This window comes from Ursus americanus, chromosome 8, assembly GCF_024610735.1.
Source record: "Ursus americanus isolate L20-20 chromosome 8, mUrsAme1.1.p, whole genome shotgun sequence".
NCBI classification, from domain to species: Eukaryota; Metazoa; Chordata; class Mammalia; order Carnivora; family Ursidae; genus Ursus; species Ursus americanus.
This window is the reverse complement of record NC_142134.1, coordinates 46,792,974-46,814,922: the sequence shown is the minus strand read 5'-3', so window position 1 is coordinate 46,814,922 and position 21,949 is coordinate 46,792,974. Positions and strand designations below refer to the sequence as shown.

General features: G+C 37.5%; 1 protein-coding gene across 3 annotated transcripts in view; it reads right to left on the bottom strand.

Moving 5' to 3' along the window:
* GABRA2 (gamma-aminobutyric acid type A receptor subunit alpha2) overlaps positions 1 to 21,949 on the bottom strand; it is a 116,041-nt gene that overhangs the window by 56,987 nt on the left and 37,105 nt on the right. For all 3 annotated transcript variants that reach the window (XM_045815934.2, XM_045815935.2, XM_045815936.2), the window contains exon 3: positions 14,362 to 14,429. In XM_045815934.2, the coding sequence (XP_045671890.2) occupies positions 14,362 to 14,429 (68 nt within the window). The remainder of the gene's footprint in view (positions 1 to 14,361; positions 14,430 to 21,949) is intronic.

Below are 21,949 nucleotides of genomic sequence, written 5' to 3'. Positions count from 1 at the left end.
GGAAAAAGATGTGGATATAAAAAGGGGTAAAGAATGGGGGCCATGACTGCAACCTATCACACTGGCCCCCGTAAGAGAAAATTAAAGATTTGTGTGAATGAATAAGGAGTTTGAAAACATGTGAAATTTTACTTCATCATGTGAGTCTAATGAAAGTTACATGGGTCTAATATAAGGGAGGCAGGTTGGTTTTAAGTCAGTAAATATAACTGTAATCAACTGTATCGTACCTAAATGAAGAGAGAGACTGTAAGCACAAACGGGATATTCAGCTTAGAGCAGTGGTTTACAAAGTGGGGTATGTACATCCTTGTAGCTGTAAGAAGAAAATATGGAATATTTATCTTTAAGTGAAATTCTCATCTAAATATAAGAAGTGAAGCCTTGCTAATGGATAATATAAAGAATGATATTGGCACTCTCACTGTGCCCATAAGTCTATGCTGGTCATATAGGTAAGCCATTCTACAGGAAGAGAAGACACAACGGGAATGGTCAAGTGACATCTCCTTCATTTGCTCTCAGTGTATTGTGATTTGGAATCAGGTGAATTTGAAAGTTATAGTATTTAGTTTTGATTAAACTAACTCCAGCAAAAATAGACAAATGGCTTCAAAAGATCATTGCTAAATGACAGCATGGATTGAAGAAAACACTAATCATTACGCAAGCACAAGTGAACAACAACAGCAAGAAGGAATATCAGTTCTATGCCTAACATAAGGTCTTCATTAGCCACGTGAAGAATGATGAACTAATCAAGTCTAAAAAGAAATTTATAATTATCAATGAGGCTATTTAAAATATGAGTTTATAACCACGGCTTCTTAATGATGACATTCATCTTAAGCACATATTGTACCTTGAGATACTGGTTACTGTGGCAGAAGGCCACTGCAAACAGCAAGTTGTTTTAAAAACTACTAGAATTGGTGGATGAGTTTTAAAAATTAGCATGATGGTTCAGGAACCAATAACCAATGATGCATTTCTTAAATTTGAATTTATATCTTTTTCATTTATAAGTTATCAAAATAAGTAATAAAATACAAATTTAGAATCAGATCTTTGATTGTTAATATTTTAAAGTACTTAAGAAAGATATTTAAAAATAAAATACATTCAAACAGATTAATTGCTAAAATATTATCATGAATAGCAATCTTAAATGAGAGCAAAACCAAATCTATTTTATTAATAAATATAATTATTTCTGAAATGATACATATTTTACCTTTTATTATTCAAATTTCTGCACTAGTGCTTATATTTTAATATATTAATAAAAAGTATACAGATATATAAATATATAAATAAATACAGTTGGTTCACTCGTTTTTGTGGTTTTATTTTCTAGATTAAAAAGGAAGAGTAAGGAGTATTTCAGTCAAATAATATGCATTGCATATCCACTAAGAATAACAGGATTTCCAAATTATTTGCACTTGATCTCCTTAAATGCATATAAAATGCATATTCTTAGTATTTGGAAAAAATTTTCTTGAAAGACTCTTTAAAATTAACCTCAGGTTTGTCATGAGTATGTACTAATAGAGTAAGTAATTGCTTGATTTGTGTGTTACAAGAAAATTGCCAGAAATACAAAACAAAGCAACTTCTTCATATAAACTTAAGACTTAGAACCATGAATTGAGATTCTAAAAGGAATAAATAACAACAAGATCAACTACAAAATCCCTCAGGGAATATGCAAACAACTAAGAAGCAAAATTAGAAAGAAACCAAAAAATTCACAAAGACAGATCAGCATGCAGCTATCCCACGGTCTATGCTCAGGAGACGTGACTCGGACTGTCGGGTGGGACTGAAGAGTTGAAGAATCCACACACCTCAAGATTTGAAAAATTCTTTAAAGGAAGCTTCATCCAAATTCTCCTTTTTATAGATGGGGTTGTAGATAAATTGTGTCAGTTTCCTGTGTCCAAGTTGGTAGGGGCAGAACCCATATAAGGATACAATTTCCAGTCCAATGTTTTAACTACCAATAAGTATTTTTTCCATAATTGGTACTGCAAACAAGGAAATCACTCTTTTATTGCACAGTTCATTGTATAAACATGATTTCAAGAGCACGTTAACTTAGTGAAGGCAGAATATTTTTTAGTGCCTGACTACATTAATTATAAGTCAATGCATGTAGCCAATTTCTGAAGAATTCTATCTACTCACTGAAACACAACCAAACTGCAGGACTGCTCTTGGGGTGAGTTCTCATTTACTTTGACTTACTGAGCATATTTTAAAGTACCAAAATTTATTTCCTTTTACTCTTTTTGCTAATAAAGGCTAGTCTCCACTGCGTAAATTCCAACCAGTGTATTTCCTCTATAACAAAGAAAAATGTGGTTTATGAAGCAGGTATGTAGCTATTAGAGAAAATAACACCCTTGGAATACACAAGAACGGGTAAGCTCAAACACTTCCAGTTGGTACTCGGAAGGGGTGTGAACAACACATGCAGCCCAGTATTAGCACTGCAAAAATTGCAAAAAAATGGAGAAGTTTTAGAACAGAGCAGCAGGGTGCCAATCAACCCAATTAATACAAGATCATAAAACCCTATTATGCAAAGGTCAGCTACAGCATGCTCTGACCATTGTGCAGGTAAGGCATCTAGGCTTTTTGGAACTAGGGGCTGGGCAAGTTTCACAAACAAATTAAAAATCAATCCCACAGATTCAGGATCTGAGAGTAGATTATTAAAATATATCTAATTAAAATATTCAAAATGATGAAGAGTTATAATAGTTAATTGCAATTCACTTTAATATAATTTTTAAACTCACAATAACATTATAAAATATGCAAAATATCCTTTCACAGGTGGGAATACCTCAGAAACCATACCCATTTAAAAAAAGAGAGAGAATGCCAAGCTTTGAATTCAACTGTGCTTTCTAACACCGTGCCCTTTGTTACATCATACGTAAACGTAATCCTTGAAGGCAGGACGTCAGAGTGAAATTTCCATCTTTTATAGACCAATAAATAGAAGTTAGTCATGGATTATGGAAGGTTACAGAGAGAATTTGGTTGCAGAGCTCTCTGAGAATGGAGTTTTAGAGTCTCTATCAAAGTCTTTCCACATCGAAAACTGACTTAAACATTAGATCAAAAAATAACAAAATAATAAATTAAGTAATATAAAATAGATGCTAAAGGCTTGGGCTCTGAGGTTGGGTTGATTAGGGTGCTCAACCTTGAGCAGGTCTTTTAATCTCACTATTGCAGTTGACTTATCTATAAAATGGTGATAATAATAAAACCTACTTCTCCTTATAAGGACGAAGTGAGATAATATGTGTAAAGTTCTTAGAAACAGTTTGGACATTAAGGGAGGTAGCTTGATATAAATCACCTTCAAAATACATTTCTCCCCCCATTCCCCACACTCAGCCACGGGGCAGTCTGACAAGCGAGGGGCAGCCAGCAGCAAAAGGTCATGAAGTAAAGTGCCAAGGGTATGGGGTGAGCCACAAAAAGTCCATTAAGGAATAAGCCACCTGTGTTTTCGGTGTTTTGGACAATAAAGAGGTCACTGAGAAGAAATCACAAATGCGCCCCATGAGAGCCTGCATTTGCTAGCTATACGAATGGCCCTAAATGCCAAGAAAGAAGCACCGACAGAAGAAGCTAAGTAAAAACATATTTTCCTTCATTTTTATAATCTCCCTTTCCCCTGCCTCAACTCTGGCAGACCCAGAAAGAGGAGAGAAAGAGCAGATCATAGCCTTTTGCCCACTGCACATCCCTTAGCTGTGAACATGGCTGCGAAAAGGAGAGATCTAACAGGCATAAAAGACTGATGTTTAAAATGGCCTGCACCGGACTCTTTGATATCTGAAAGTGAACAGAAAGCTACAGGATACACTCAAGATATTGTCACGATGTGGGGGGGGGGGAGATCCAAAAATGAACTGTCCTTGAATTTGGTCAGTTGAATTTCAGCATCCAAGTGCCAGCATGATCTCTCCCTCCCCTTCCTCTCTAGCCGGGGGTTTGGCAGTCCCCACCCTCCCACTCCACTCTGCCCGGAGCAATACTGATACTGCGGGGCCTCTGATGTGTCCTGTTCCAACTCACTCCCCGAACTCACTGATCTCTGCTGCAGCGGCTCTTCCCTGCCAGTCCCTACATTTGGCCAACGTTTACTCCACGCTAACAAGGGCTGTGATCACCTTCTTCGATAGTGTAACAACAGCGTCTAACGAACTGCACGGAACATAGGAAATAAACAATAACTAGTTGATGAATGAATGAATGAGAGGCATCATTAGAAATTAAAGGTAGGGGCGCCTGGGTGGCACAGCAGTTAAGCGTCTGCCTTCGGCTCAGGGCGTGATCCCAGCGTTATGGGATCGAGCCCCACATCAGGCTCCTCTGCTATGAACCTGCTTCTTCCTCTCCCACTCCCCCTGCTTGTGTTCCCTCTCTCGCTGGCTGTCTCTATCTCTGTCGAATAAATAAATAAAATCTTTAAAAAAAAAAAAAAGAAATTAAAGGTAGTAACAAGGATTCTGGGCAACAAGAGCTCTAATTCCATAAGGAGAAAGCCATCAGCAGAGGCAGATGGTAGATAAGCTCTCAGGTATCTTATGGCAAACAGTCCCCTGCATGTAATACTCTAAACCCTTAAATTTAACAAGTGTGAAGTAATGTTTGCATGTGTGTGTTTGTGGAACTATATTAAACTAACCACAGAGGTCTTTTATTCTGTACAGTAGTTACATTTTACAGAATGTTGACACGTATCAAAAAAGCTATGCCATAACCAATCTTCTGGTAAAAGAGATCTCCTGTGTTTTAAAGTTTCATTTGGGGATGGTTTTGCGGCTCTCTTTTTTGGGCAACTGGCCATAAGGCCTTCGTGATCTGGCTCTGTGTTCTTTTCTAGCCTCATCTCTACCCCCGCCCCACCCCCCAGGTCCCTTAAAGCATTCTAGGCTCAAGTCACACTGAATTTTTGCATTTTACTAAATTCAACCAGCCCTTCCACTTCATGCTAGAACACTCTCCTCATTTGTCCTCTTCAGTTACCTTCTTTTCCTAGAAATCTCCTCGGATACAGATATCCTATACCCACATACCCTCTGCCACACAGTCATCCGCAAATACTTCAATAAAAGCATGATCCCACTGTTTCAAAGTTGACAACTTTTCTTAGCTGTTTCCCCACATCACTGTGAACAACTTGAGGACAAGCACTGGTTATACTTAGGGATTTCAGCTCCCACACGGTGAGAGACACAGAGCACGTACTTAGTAAATCTTGTTGAAATGAACAAACACAACTCACACCTCGTAGTAGCTCAGACGGCAGTAAAGAAGAAACACATGTAAAGATTTTTATAATCCAGTATGTAAAGGCGTAAAAACGTGAGTACACCGTGTGGCGGAACACAAGGACGAGAAGGACTGACCCTACTTGGAGTAGCCCACAAAGACATCGGAGAAGATGAAATTTGAGCTTGGCCTTGAATAAATGAAAGATCTCCAGTTGGCAAAGGAGGAGGAAAGCATCACAAGAAAAGTGAAAAACATCTCCGTAGGGTTGTTAAAGATAATGGAATGTTCAGAAAACAGTGAGAAGTTCAATGCAATCTTTAAAAAGAAAAGCCTCCCTGATGGTTATAATGCCTTACAGCTACTGCCCTCTGTCTCGCCTCCTCTCCTCAACCATATTGCTTAAAAATGTTGCCTCCACGATTTCTCCATTTCCTCACCTCCCACACGCTCAACCCACTGCAATCTGGTTGCTTTTACCACGATCAGCAAATACCTCCGTGTTCTTAATCTAATGACACATTCGAATCCTTTTCTTGGCTTTTCCATAACATATGACACCCTGTTCTCTCCCTGTTTGCAGTGCTCTCTTGCATTGGTATTCAACTATATTCTCCTGGTGTTGGAGGAAACCATTGGGAAAATCCTCACCACGGGATCTGAGACCTTCTGTGTCGGCCAACAATCTACATGTAATGGTAACCCTTGAAAATGTATGTGAGTAGCACCAATAAACAATATCTATTATTCTTCACTACTGCAAACAAATTCTGTGTGGCTCCCCCCAGAAGAGAGATTCCACCCTTGAAACCTGGGGAAAGAACATGCAACTTCTGCAGTTTTAATTTTTAAAAAACCACTTCATGTTCAGAAATTATAGCTGTTTATTATTTAGTTTATAAAAAAGAATGGGGGGATGTTAAGGAATGCCCCTCTCCGTAGGAAGTCAAGAGAACTCTCACCTGAACCCTCCCTCTTGCAGGAATGTAGGATGGAGTCAACCTAGTCAAACTGCCTTTATTTGCTCTCTTTTCTGAAACTGTTACCCCCTCCCTAGTTTAGATTTTACTCTGGGAAAAACCCATGAGTCCTTCCCATTACCGAATGAACAATACCACCGTCAGTATACAGAATCCTACCTTGCCAGAGAGCTGTAAGTGACACAAATATCTGACAACTGTGCATTATTGCATCCGATAAGGAATAAAAGGCAGTGGTTTCTAACTTTTGTTGTTAAGGATCAAAACATAGTCTGTTTCAGAGAAGGAAATCCCCCTTCATGTTGACAGACACCCATAGCCACTTTTCAGTCTCCTCTAAAATCTGTTTTATTCTCTTCTCCGCTAGAGTTTCTGTGAAAGTACAATGACCATTTCACTCGAAATCTCTTTCTTGCACAATGTTATACATGCCCATGGTTTCAACTACCATCAGATGGCTCCCCACACCATCTGCACGCCAGCCTTTCTCCCAAGCTCTGGATATATGCCCGCACCTAGACATCTCCAATTAAATCTCTCACAGATACTCAAACTTAGTGTATCCAAAACATAAGTACTCATCTCCCAAACACCAAAACAACAGCAAAGTAAACTCTTCCTCCTGTGTATCATACCCCAGTGAATGGTACCATCCACCCAATCTCCCAAGCCTTCACCCTGTGCTCCCTTCAACCCCCACATCCAAGTCTGACTAATTTTACCACGTGGAGAGCTTCTAAATCTTTTCATTGTTTCCATCTTTGGTACCACGACTCTGGCCCAGTCCACAGTCGTTCTTGTGTGGAATAAAAGAGCTTTCAAACTATTTTTTTTTCTTTTCCCAATTCTCTAATACAAATTATTGGATTGCAGAAAATCAGACTCCATCACATGGTCTCTATATTACACCAACCCCCCTACCCTAAAATGGCTTTTTGCTGCCTTCAGCATAAAGTCAAATACCTTAACCTGTTAAAATGTAGACTGACATGCCCCACAACTAGCAATTATGATTCCACAGACTGTAGAAGGAACCCAGGAAACAATCCAATTCAAGTGTCTAATCACATTTTAAGGGACCCTATTAAAAACTCTAAGAGGATACTGGAAAATATCGACTGAATGAATGAATGTTCTCAAAGTCTAATTCCTATCCTTCCAAAATATCAATAACTTTCCAGTAATCAACTTCTACATGCCAACTTTGAAGTGAGTAAAATGACTACTTTACGTGTGGTAAACAGTATTTGCCATGTTTATAACAGGTTTTCTTACCTAGCTACATTTACAAATGACAACTTCTAATAAGGGTTAACAACGAAGTCCAGTGTCAATCTTTGACCAAATGTCGAGACCTAATAACTCTCTAAACCTCCCTATGATGTTAACCACCAAAATACATAAGATCTCAATAGCTTCTGGTGAGTCTAAGAGATAAAGCACTTTGTTTTCAAAAGGACAGAAAATATTAACCAAGGGGATTTAAATGATCAATAAACCAAACTGGTGATGGGTAGTAAGGAGGGCACGTATTGCATGGTGCACTGGGTGTTATACGCAACTAATGAATCATCGAACTTTACATCAGAAACCAGGGATGTACTGTATGGTGACTAACATAATGTAATAAAAAAACATTAAAAAAAATAAAATAAAATAAACCAAAGTTATAACTTACCTGACTGCCTGCTTCTTAACAGTCTAATGGGAAACCCAGGTTCAGAAACCTTGAGGTGATTTCAAAGTTTGCACTGCTCAATTTCTAACCCTAACACTTAGCACTGCAAGAGATTACCATTTGGACTGAGGTTCTCAGTTTAGGTTTTAGTGTAGTAATTGGTAGCTATACCACTTACGCCTGAAGAATATGTACACGCAGTGAAAATGTTTACTAATATGGGAAAAGACCTACATAGAAACTAAGGAGAAAAGAAAAAACAAATAACAGAAGACTGAGTTATAAATTGCTAAAATGCACATACCTATTACAAACTTTGTCAACTGTCAGCTACTAGTACATTCCCAACTTTAATTACCTTCTTACTCATGAATTTTTTAAATGTTGAAATAAAAGATTTTAAACTTAATTGCAGACACTGTAATTAGAATCTTTAATTATAATTTAGATCTGCAACTTTCTTTGGACAATTACACTAGTTAATGATTCTGAGATAGCAGAATGTGTGTGTGTGTGTGTGTGTGTGTGTGTGTGTGTGTGTGTGTGTGTTCTTCGGGTTCTTAATTCTTTTTGTTATGCTGCTTTTTCCTCTCAGGCTAATGTCACAACAAATCTGTATCACTGACCTGAACAGGATGTAGGGGTTTGGGTCCATGCACACTGCATAGAAATGAGTGTATCAGCTAAGCTATTAGAAGTGAAATTAAATTTATTCTTTACTTTTTTCTCATTACTAAACTGCTTCTGTAAGATATGAGTTAGATATCTTCATGCCCACTTGCACATCTGGTTAATAATAATGTGTCTTCCTTCCACATTTAATAAATTCCTTCCTCTTTAGAGTGTCGCATATAAGTTTCATTTCTTGGCCCTTTATACTAACATAAATTCAAATTTTTCCTCATTATTTATCTTGCTTTCCAACAAAAGTAGTATCAAGATTGAAAATCATTTCATTTGGTGATGATGAAGACCAAATCATTTCTCTTTATAAAATGTATATATGTTTTTAAGTTGAGTTGTTTTCCCTAATAGGTTTACAATAGGAGTTGTGTGTGTGTGTGTGTGCACACGCGTGCACACATGTATATGTTACATGTGTATAGAGATTACTCAACTTTAATTTTCCCCAGCTTCATCTTTCTTCTTAGATTTGGACAAATAACAAACAATACATGATGAGTGATGAAACTATCTCTTGTCTCTCACTCAAAATCCTTTCCATATCACACATTATTATGTGTACCAATTATTAGCATATTGTCTCTCAGCTCCAAATGCAGGCTCCTTTCCCCTTTTTTTGTAAGATAGCTCTGTGTGTGTGTGTGTGTGTGTGTGTGTGTGTGTGTGTTCCTTGCTTGTTCATGATGCTTCACCCCTAAAAGTAGATGCTGCCTTCTGCTCTTACTAGTTCTGTATTACTTACAGCCTTCTTTTACCCTGTTTCATTATTAAAGCACCTTGTTCTAGTTAATAATACCTTTTATTAGATTTTCCCTGTTTAAACTACAGTTATAGATCCTTTCCTCTGACTAGACTCTGTTGATAAAGTATATACCCCCTTGATGGTTTTGTAATTCATCAGACTTCCTCCAAGCCAACTATTGGTAAAACTGAATAAACAAGGTGAATAAAGATGGAAATAATGTAGAAAATCTAACATGACCAAAATAATTCTATAGGACCATGTTAGGCTAGGTAATTCAAGGAAAATGAATCATTAGGAAAAAGGTCTAGGGCCTTCAGCTGTCTCAAGATCCTACCAAGATGTTAAATACGTACTTCATTTTAGGGAACACCTCTACATACAAGGGCACATGTACCTTACTCACACACACACCACAAAATAGTAAAGGAAAACTAAAAATTCAAAGTAATTTTTTATTTAAATGTTTCCAACTACAACTCTAGTTTAATTTAATTTAACCTATATCGTTTGGATTGTGAGTGCATTTAAATGTTTAATATAATCTGTAGTAGGGTCCTCCCAAATATGAAGCCTGTCTGGAGCCTGCTCAAATTTTTCAAAGTTCTTAAGCTAGATTCACTGAAGAGGGCAAAATATTTAATTCAACTCAGACAAAAGAGTTTAAATTTGTTCTGTTGCTAATGACCTCATACCTGACAACAGCTACCAGCTTTTTACTTTTATTTTTTGTGCATCAGCTTGTTAATATGAACCCTATTTTTAAGAATGACAGCAGCAAACAGAACCACAGACCCATAACCACTAGAAGCATGATTGCCTGCTAATGACGGCTTCGCTCGTACATGGTTCTGTCCCAGTTCTGGGGCATGCTGTCCTTAACCTTGGAGTCTTCAGCTTCTCATGTCAGCATTCCCTGTGCTGCATTTCAACCTGACATCAGTGGATTCCTTATGTTGACTGCTAAGCTTTCATTCTTGACGGAGAATTATAATGTTTTTCCCATTTTTTTTCTTACTTGATTTTTTCCAGAATTTAGGATTTGTAAAAACATATAAATTTCCCAACAAATGCCTGCAAGGAATTTCTACATGGAAACACTAAATGATCGCAGTTTCTTTTCCCTTTTCCTTTTTTTTCCCCTAAACTTCAGCTTTACTAAGGTATAACTGACAAATAAAATTATAAGCTATTTAGGGGCGCCTGGGTGGCACAGCGGTTAAGCGCCTGCCTTCGGCTCAGGGCGTGATCCCGGCATTATGGGATCGAGCCCCACGTCAGGCTCCTCCGCTATGAGCCTGCTTCTTCCTCTCCCACTCCCCCTGCTTGTGTTCCCTCTCTCGCTGGCTGTCTCTATCTCTGTGAAATAAATAAATAAAATCTTTAAAAAAAATTATAAGCTATTTAAAGTGTACACAGTAGTGACTGATATACATATACATTGTGAAAGCATTCCCCCTTCTAATTAATTAACATATCCATCAACTTATATTTATCTTTTTTTGTGTGTGTGAAAACAGTTAAGCTCTACTCTCTTAGCAAATTTCAATTAAACAGTCCAGTGTTATTAACTATAGTCACCATGCTTTACATTAGATCCTCAGACCTTATTCATCTTGTAGCTGAAAATTTGTACTCTTTTACCAACTTCTCCCTATTACCCCACCCCCAACCCCTGGCAACTACTTATCTACTCTCTGTTCTTGAGTTTGAATTAAAAAAAAAATTATTCCATGTGTAAATGATATCATGCAGTATTTGTCTTCCTCTGTTTGGCTTATTTAACTTAGCTATTATAATAACCTCAAGGTCCATCCGTGTTGCCACAAATCCAGATTTTGGTTTTTTCCCATGGCCAAAAAATATTCATATATATAATATATGAATTATATATGAACTATATATACATATAATATATATAATGTTTCCATATCTTGGCTCTTATGAATAATGCTGCAATGAACATGGGAGTGTAGAAATCTCTTTGAAATCCTGTTTTCATTTCCTTGAATATATACCCAGAAATGGAATTAATGAATCATATAATAGTTCCCTTTTTGAGGTGCCTGGGTGCCTCAGTTGGTTAAGTATCTGCCTTCAGCTCAGGTCACGATCCCACAGTCCTGAGATCGAGCCCCTCATAGGGAGCCTGCTTCTCCTCTCCCTCTGCCACTCCCCCTGCTTGTGCTCCCTAGCTCTCTCTCTGTCAAATATATAAATAAAATCTTTTTAAAAAATGAATTCCCTTTTTAAATTTTGAGAAAACTCCTTACAGTTTTCCATGGTGGCTGCACAATTTACATTTTCACCAACAGTGCACAAGAGTTCCTTTTTCTCCACATGATAAACACCACTTATCTCTCATCTTTGTAATGACAGCCATACTAACAGGTGTGAGGTGGTATCTCATGGTGGTAAAGATTTGCATTTTCCTGATGATTAATAATGTTGGGTACTTGTCATGTATCTGTTGGCTATTTGTATTCTTCTTTGTAAAAATGTCTGTTCAGTTTGTCTTCCCTTTTTAAATTGGATTGTTTGGGTGATTTTTTGCTATTGAGTTGTTTCAGTTCTTTATTTTGGTTATTAACACCTTATCAGATATATGATTTGCAAATATTTTGCCCCATGTGTAGGTTCCTTTCCGTTTTGTTGATGGTTTCTTTTGCTGTGAAAAAGCTTTTCAGTTTGATGTAGTCCCACTTCTTTATTTTTGCTTTTGATCTCAGGTCCAAAAAAAACATTATTAACACTGATGTCCAATGGTTTCTCTCCCATGTTTTCTTCTAGTGGTTTTATGGTTTCAGTTGTTCTGTTCAAGTCTTTAATCCATTTTTTTAAAGATTTTATTTATTTATGTGACAGAGAGACAGCCAGCGAGAGAGGGAACACAGCGGGGGGAGTGGGAAAGGAAGAAGCAGGCTCCCAGCGGAGGAGCCCGATGTGGGGCTCAATCCCACAACGCCGGGATCACGCCCTGAGCTGAAGGCAGACGCTTTAACGACTGCACCACCCAGGCGCCCCTTTAATCCATTTTGAGTTGAAACTACCTGATTTCTAAATGTGTGTTAGTAATCTGACCCTATAGTCAGAACAAAGAGTCTAACCCCTTGTCACCACCGGAAAAAAGTCACCTGACACACTTTGCCAAAAATATATGAGTGAGCTTGTCCAAAACCTCCAGAAAACAAATATTTAATATGTCTAAAAGAAGTATTTATTTTTCCATTATTGATTTTTTAGGTAGAATAATTCCCTTTGCAAAAAAAGTTAAAAATAAAAACCAAAACATTGAAAGTAACTGTGAGCACTAATATTCGCAACACAAGATACGCGACATTGAAAACTATGAGATTTGGGGCCCAAATTAATATTATTTGCCTTTCTGTTTTGGCTGGTAATGAGGCACCAAAGGTTATCATAAAAGAACCATCTACATACTATCTTGCTAGTTCTTCAGTGTCAGACGAAATTCTAACTCTCCTTGATTCCACAGAGGTCAGGTGCTCACTCTCACTGTGTCTCTAATATTTGGGAACATCTACTGAGACAAACTGCACAGATACATTGTCTTTACAGCCAACCAATAATATTTGAGATGCATATTCTTGCTAAATATGTCTCTGTCATCTTTTCGAGTTCCTGTACACTTGAAACTGACCTATGGAAAGAGGCAGATTAATATTTCAGATCACAATAGAAGATACCCCAAGAGAACAGGGAAGATTATGTTGAAAGTAGGATTTCTTCCGTTGCTGTGGAATTGTGGCCTGGAGTTAAGAGAGGGGAAAAAAGCACTTAAATCTTCACATTGGCATTTGAAATAACTTCAAAGACCTGCCAGTGTTTGTTATCAACCACATCTCCAAAGTTGGCGGTCATCACCCCTGTGCTACCTTACAGTTTCAGGCATGCAAGTCAATGTAAGAAAAGGACTATGCAGTCAGAGACGAGACCCTGGTGGAGGACAAAGCAGAGGTTTTCAAAGATAGAAGGGGCGTATCTGCTTCCTGAAGGAAAGGCAGAGTGGTACCAGTAAATTGGCTGGTGTTTACTGATGCCTGCATTAAAGGAAAACTTAGTTTTTGTGTATTTATCCCAGTGAAAAGCCATCAAACTTGGTGTCCTTTGCCTTGGGTTGTCAGAGAAAGGGAAGAAGCTGGGGAAAGGTGACATGATGGAAGATGACCAGGTAAAGAAAGGATAAGGGCATTTCCTCTCATTCTCACTTCCTGGGCTATAAGGAAGGTGGACGAAAATTATTTCAACAACAATTTCTATTACTGAGCACTGCAGTTAGCAGTAGAAATGGAAGACCGAATACTAACATTTTGATGCTTAATCAATAATTATCTATGATGTTTCTAGCCTGCCAGTTGCTAACCCAACAGACCAATTTCCCTCTTTTTACCCATCTCATTTTAAAGAAAAATAAATACCAATTGCATTGAATCCAAGAATGTCGAGATTCTGGTTTTCTTCAGATTGATTTATATATGCCTACTATGTATGTAGCTTGTAGGTACTGTATGTGTTTGGATAGTGTGAGAAGGAACCCACCTCATTTACTCCCAATGGAAGCTTTACATTCATGGCACTGACCATGAGCACATTCTGTAAGAAGTGGTTGTTTACAAAACTATACTGATTTTACTTATCAAAGTCCAAGCAAGTCCTCGAATCCTAGAAAATGGTTCTCAGTAACATAATTATTTGTATTTAACTACCACACTGCAGCTAGGTAGGCAAGCTCTGAAAAGAATATAAAATGTAAAGGGTTACTATAAACACTCAAGGAGGAATAGTGTACCATTGACACAAACAAGTATCCTTAACTCTCCAAGTATTTGGATAGACTAGGCATGAGACAGACACAAAATCCTACAACACTAAAAATACTTGTTTATTCTAACCTCCCCCCATATAATGGGAACATAATATGAAGTACAAATACTATTTAATGAAAAACTCACCATATCTGTATCTGAGACAGGGCCAAAACTGGTCACGTAGATGTTAGTGAAGACTTCAGTAATACTGTCTGATATGAGAAAAAGAGATTAAATATAGATAATATATAATGAGAGCCACTGAAAGAGAAGGGGTCAAGTACATGAAATGATTAGAAAGCTGTGCGATATTTAGGAATATTGCTTTTTAATTTCTTTTCAACCTGAACAAACAACAAAAACTTCTATATTGCTCAATTATTTCATAGGTTCTCACAATCCTAAATGCTAAACGCCTTGAAGTATTATGGCACTCTTACTTGGAAACTATGCCTGATTTAGAGCCTTCTGTTTTAAACATATTTCTGAGAACTACTAGTTTCTTAGAATCTGTCTTAACTGAGCTAGTTTACAATAAATTTACTACCAATACTAAAAATAAAGTGTGGTTAGTATGGTTGCTGTTTGATTGAGTTCTAAATTTGGTTTTTAAACTAAATATTTCAGATGGTACTTCATGATGGTAGAGGGTTAGTCTGTAGATTGTAAATTAGTTTGCAGATTGTAAATATCTTCTCAATAAAGCACAGAAATGAACTGTTATTTCTTAAAAATAAATATAATTCAAGTTAATATAAAAAAGCTTCATTATTCAGTGATATAAAAATAAAAACAATTAATAGACATTAATCACAACAGATTACTTCCAGACAAACTTGCCTTTTAAAGGCATTTACAAATGCATGAAATGTTAAGATTGACTTGAATTGGATTCAAATGTTATATAACTTATTAACCGTAACAGAATTAACTGGATTGCTCTTTTAAACAGGTGATTGAGAGCTTTGATTTTAAATAAGCCAAATGGTGATGGGGGAAAGGCTCAAAGAAAAGACTTAAGAAGAAAAATTCTTCCAAAGTACTTATAGAAAAAAACAAGACATCATTAATTTCTATCATCATGAACTGGATGCCTCATCCATCAAATTTGTAACTCCACAGAAGCAATATCACAAAATATTTTTAATATTATATTGGACACTAATTCACAACCATAAAAGAGAGTAAACTAAGCCTGGGGATATCGTATCCACTAAAACCAAAATACACAGAGTAGACTTTGAATGCTTAGGCTTTAAATGACTTAAAATATAATAATCTGCTTGACAATCCTATGGGTAGATTCTCTGTTATAATCTCAATCTGTACACGTACACTTATGTACATACAGAAAGGTAAGGAAATGTGCCCAACGACCCACACTTGGTAGAGTAAATAGAGCCAGGTTTTAGAACCCCAGCAATCTGGCTCCTAAGCCCTAAGGGTAAACCAAAGCTAAAAGTGTTTTCTCATTAACTATGTATTTCTATTTACCATATTCACCGTAATACTCTGCACCAAAAACATATAGTGTTCCAAATAGATATATTATTCAGCTTTATTATTTTCTTTTTTTTTTTTTTTTAAAGATTTTATTTATTTATTCGACAGAGATAGAGACAGCCAGTGAGAGAGGGAACACAGCAGGGAGAGTGGGAGAGGAAGAAGCAGGCTCACAGCAGAGGAGCCTGATGTGGGGCTCGATCCCAGAACGCCGGGATCACGCCCTGAGCCGAAGGCAGACGCTTAACCGCTGTGCCACCCAGGCGCCCCTATTATTTTCTATTCTACTTTATTCCAAAAACTGTTTTCATGAAATTTTACCATAAAACTCATTTGGGACATAAATATGTTTATAAAGTTAATTCTCAGCTACCAGCTGCCCCAAAGACCTGCACAGGGTCAGCTTTGCGGGCATGTAGCTCGTGCCATCTCATACAGCCCTGCGCTCAGAAAAGCTCTATGCTTGCTTAATGTTCTGTTTTTCTCTCTTAAGGTTCTTAATTACCTTTTGAATAAAGGGCCCTGCATTTTCCTCTTGGACTAGGCCTCACAAATTACGTAGCTAGTCCTAGACGTGAATTATATACGCTATTAGAAAGAAATTATGAAAACGGGACTCTTATTCATACCAAATCAATACTGTCACACTTATTCAATAAACAACTGAATAAAACTTTAGTCATTATAGATACTGATTTAAAATGTTCCAGAGAAGAAAAATGTAAATGGCGAGGTAGTTTTCACCCAGATAGAGGCAAATGAAATTATTCTCCTTAGTCTGGAGTAGCAAAACTAGAGAAGAGAGATGACAAAAATGTGTGAATATATTTATGCTAAGGATATGAAGACTATCCATTATATGCCAAATGGCAAGTAAAGGGTACGGAAGGGTGTTATCAGTATCTTGTGGCTGCAGGGAAGTGGCAGCTAAGAATCCAAAGAGAAAAATAAGATTACCCTCAAAGCTCTAAGCAGTAAGAGCAACACCTGAAGACACAGAACACAGATATGCAAATTACCTTAAATAAATGATTTCATGGTTTATCAACTTCATAAGCACAGTGAAAGAATGTATGCATTGCAAGGAATATTCTCCAGCTATTAAAGTTCAAAAAAAGGAAAATCAGCAAGGCAAACACTGACCAGGAATACCCAATAGCTAGGAGATTGAGAAAGTGGTTCTTGGTTGTTGCAATAGAGTTGTAAACAACCGACAGGAATTAGTAAAATATTTTAGGGTGATGGCTACAGATATTTGATACATCTAACACCGTTTTCTAAGGTTCTACATTCAGAATGCTATCTTTGATTATGATTTGGCTTTCCATAAGAGAAGAGAAAGGAAGGAAAGAAGAGGGGAGGAGAGAAGAAATAAGAATTTATGAATATCGGTTATTTGGGGATCTTGTGACACTAATTTGTCAAAGTCCATAGTATCTTCTGGTTAATTTTTGTTTTCCCATATGGATTTGGAACAGGGTTAAATTGTGTTGCTGATTAATACCTGTTATAATATTCAGATCCATGTGACAGGTGTCTGTCACAGAGTAAACAAATGAACTGATATTCTGGCGGCAACCTCAGTCTCTTCGCTTTAAGTACCACGAGTTACCTTCTCAAGTCCTGATTACATTGAATGGACTCACCTTGCACTGTCCTGCCTCAGGACCTTCATCTTGGCTACTTCCCCTTTCTCTTCCCTTCTCAGTTGATTGCTTACCTGCCTTCAAGTCTCTACTTAAATGTCTTCTCCTCAGAGCAGAGGTTCACTATGCCCCCTCTATAATGTAAATCCGCTTCCCCTTATTTTCTCCCTGATAATTCCTTTTCATAGGACTTTTTAGAATTTGCCATTATTTTCATGCCTTAACTTTTTTTACTCACTTTTTGTTTTTGTTTTTGTTTGGTCTATCTCCCCAACCAGGATTCAGATTCACGAAAAGACAATGATATGTCATTGTCCTATCACCAGTGCTTAGCACAATGCCTGCCACATATTAGGTGTCTTATGTTTGAATTAACAAATAATTTTTTTTAAAGATTTTATTTATTTATTTGACAGAGATAGAGACAGCCAGTGAGAGAGGGAACACAAGCAGGGGGAGTGGGAGAGGAAGAAGCAGGCTCATAGCAGAGGAGCCTGATGTGGGGCTCAATCCCATAACGCCGGGATCACGCCCTGAGCTGAAGGCAGACGCTTAACCGCTGTGCCACCCAGGCGCCCCTGAATTAACAAATAATTTTTCATTATAGTTCATGTAGAATATACACCTTTTCCCAAAATATTTCACCAACATTACAAGTGGCCATGAATAGCGGAATGGGTACTGTCATTCGTGAAGACAGAGCCCAACCTGTCCATTGATAGAGGGAGTCTGAAAGCCTAGGAAACTGGATTTCAGTGAGGAAACTTTAAATCAAACAAAAGGAAAGAACATATTTAGGGAAGGCACTATTTCAGTGGAAACCAAAATTTAACTTTTGAACAAACAGTAGGCGGCTTTTAACAGAAATGTATATCATGAGTTACCTCAAAATAATTGTTTATAATCTAAATTCTCGGCTTTAGAAATGCCAACAGCAAAATATGCAAAAAAAATCTTCTATATAGATTTTTCCAAACACAAAACACCATGAGGTTAATAATAAGTACCTGAGGAGAAATAAGGACTACATGTAGTAAACATAAAAGGTGTGATCCTGGGACGCCTGGGTGGCTCAGTCAGTTAAGCATCTGCATTTAGCTCAGGTCATGATCCCAGGGTCCTGGGATAGAGCCTCGTGTCCTTGCTCAGCGGGAAGCCTGTTTCTCCCTCTGCCTGCTGCTCCCCCTGCTTGTGCCCTCTCTCTCTTGACAAATAAATAATAATAAACATAAAGTCTTAAAAAAATAAAAGGGGTGATCCTTAGGAGCAATCATCAAATTCAGGATTTGAGAGGCAGTTTATCACTGGAGAGAGAAAGGAGAATAACCTTCTCAGGGTTACAGACGGGATTTCTAATGGCTTCCAATGTATTCTATTATTCTCCTTTTTTAAAATTTGATCTTAATTTTGGCAAATTCTAAGATTTGATGAAGCTGGTCATGAAATAAATCATTCTATTCTCTGTACTCTTTTGAATGTTTGAAATACTTCATAGAAAAAAAATAATAGATGGCCCTGAAGGATATCCGAAATGAGCATATACATAATTTCAAGAAGGGCTTAAGTTAATTGATAAAAATTATTTTTCTTTGGGTAATGCAGCATACAATAAAATTAAATTGTTATTTAAATTTTAGTTAACATACGGTTATAGAAGGGATTCCATTTATATGAAATGTCCAGAATAAGCAAATCCATAGAAACAGAAACTGAATTATTAGTCATCAGAGCCTGGAGGGAGGGAGAATAGGGAATCTGTGCAGGGTTTATTTCTGATGATAAAAATGTTCAAAGGTTAGATGGTAGTGATGTTGTACAACCCTATCCTAAAAACCACTGAATTGTATACTTTAAAAAGGGTGTATTTTATATTATGTGAATTATATCTCAAGAAAGCTATTATAAAAGAGTAAGAGACTGTATGGGTGAATGGGTAGAAGCAGTGTTACTATAGGAAGACGATGGTAACTTTAACAGTAGTAACGGAGAGATCACGTCATCTGACGTCTGGAATATTCACTGCATTTGGAGACCTGGGAGCCATTAGCAGAGGAAAGAATATGTGCAGAGGCCGGCATGGAGTGAGAGAAGGGGGAGAAGAGGAAAAGGCTAGAGTGATTTGAAACAACTCTTCAGGAGTTTGATTGTGAAGGGAAAGAGAACTCTAGCAACAGAGAAAGGTGAGGGAAAAGAGCTCTTCGCTTGTTTAAGGTGGAAGATGTTTGAGCATATGGCAGTACAGATGGAGCAACTGGGGTAGAGAGAAAAAGATCGGTGACAGAGGAACATTCCTGGGTAAGCAGGCAGTGCATGCATTAAGGGACTGACAATGCATACATGGAAGGAAGGAGGAGGAGGGAATATCCTTGATTATATCAGGAGTGAATAGAAAGAGTGTGGAAATAAATGGAAGCAGGTTTTTAGGTCTGATGGTGAGACAGTTAAGGAAGTTCTTGAAGAGAAGAGAAATCTCAAGTTACGTGCAAAATATCCATCCATCATTCTCAGTATACGAGATAATGATTTCAAGTAAAAGTCTGATATTTAAATGATCATATAAACAACATTTAAAATAGTATATATCCACAGAAGACCAACGTAACATCTGCTGCCAGTTCTTCGTCCACACTCCCTCGACAATCCCAGTTGCTCTACCTGCTGTGGTATTCTGCTGCAATCACCTTGATCCTCTGCCTGGAGGCTTTGCCCGGCTGCGCAGGGCAGCCTGAAGTGCAGAGAATCTCACACTCCTGGGAACAACCGTCAATCAATGACTGATGGGAGTTGGAGGAAATAGAACGGAGCTTTCTCTCCTCCTCAGTGGAGACAACTTTAAGGCATTTTTTCACACCCATTTCTTGGAGGATGTCAGTGGCAGGGGAGACCAGACCCCAGTCATCCTCAGCAGTAACCTGCTCGATACCTGTACCCTGTCTTGGCTGCCCCCCTTTCCCTGTGTCACGTAGCCATCCCCTCTTCTAGTGCTTCCTGATAGGACTTCTGAAGTTAATGCATAGCTTACAGTCTGCTCCTGAGAGAAACGAAAGCTAAATGCAAACATTGTTCAGTTATTCTAAGAAGAAAAAAATGATAATAATTAAAGACACAGGAAAGATAGTCACTGTATTTGCTGGAGCTAACTATCCAAGCAATTAGCTATGTTGTCTTTACCCATGTAATTTGGATCTTAACAGTGATATTAATAAGGACATGAACTTGCAATACTGAGAGCAAAATCAAACTGTGGAGGACATCCCTTCAAGATTAAGATACTAATAATTTTGCTTATCATGTATCATAAATAGAATGTCACGCATATATTTTAAAACAAGTTAGTCATTGCTGTGTTTCGCTTTAACTCTCTCAGCGACAACAAGGACATTTTGCTTCCTGGGATGATTCCCATAACACCTACATGTGCCATTTGTCATCATTCAGTTTTGTTAAAACCAAAAAATACTTATTGACTTTTGTGTATATGGCACTTAGTGTTCCCTATTAAAAGCTGGAAACTTTGAATTTGATAATGCAATTTGTTGCCATTCGACCACAAAGGAATTGCTGCACCTTGCCCAATATGTGTTTGATAAAAAGGAATGGCGAACAGTACAGGGTTGCATTTGAATGGTTAGCAAAGTGCCTACGAAAGTAAGAAGAATTAAGAACAATAAAAAATTCAGTATGTACTACGTTTCAGTATAATCAGTTTTCATTATAGCTCTATATTTTGGTCTTCAATTCTTTGTGATGATTTGGAAATGTGAAATATCAACATATATTAAATACATGAAATTTCCTCTCAGTGTAAGATTTCTGGTGCTTTTTAATTGTTGCTTCTTTATATATTGTTCTTGTGGTTTTGTTTTACTTTGATTTTATCCTACTGATGAAAACGGGTTAATTTAAAAGTATAGCTCATTTAAGAATCCCGAACAAGGATAAAAAAAAAAGAATTCTGAACAAGTATCAAGATGACTATATGCTTATGAACAAGAAACAAAAAGTCCTGAAAGAATAAACTAAATACATCCCATCATGACAGTCTTTGATTCTGAGTTACAGATCAATCTGAATTAAAATACTGCGGGTTTTTTCTATCCCCAAAAGGGTTTTGGACTATTCTGGCCCGTAGAACCATCACCAGGTAGAACATCACAGTGCCTCTCTTTGAAATGTCCTTCTTTAATATCGAACGATTCAGCTTACTCCAGTGAGGAAACTGAAGACACACCTCTCTCCCCAAAGCACTAGCAAAGGAAATCAAACAGGAAAGGGAAGAGGAGACTGAATGCACACTGATTCCCATCAGTTTAGTGGGGCCGTTTGGCACAATTAACAAGTAACTACTAAGGGTTTACTAAGTACAGTCCAGAGACATCCACAGCCTGACAGACAAGGGAGAGAATGTTTCCAAAGGGAACTTGTATGTGGTACCAGAAGTAATTTATGTTCCTCAAGGTAATGTTTCATCAAGCAGTTGCTACATGCTCAGTCTGGGACTCTGACAAGCGAAAGACAGAAGATGTGCTCAAAGATATCACTTCTACTACTTCAAGTTAGATTCTCTTGTGAGGAGATTCTAG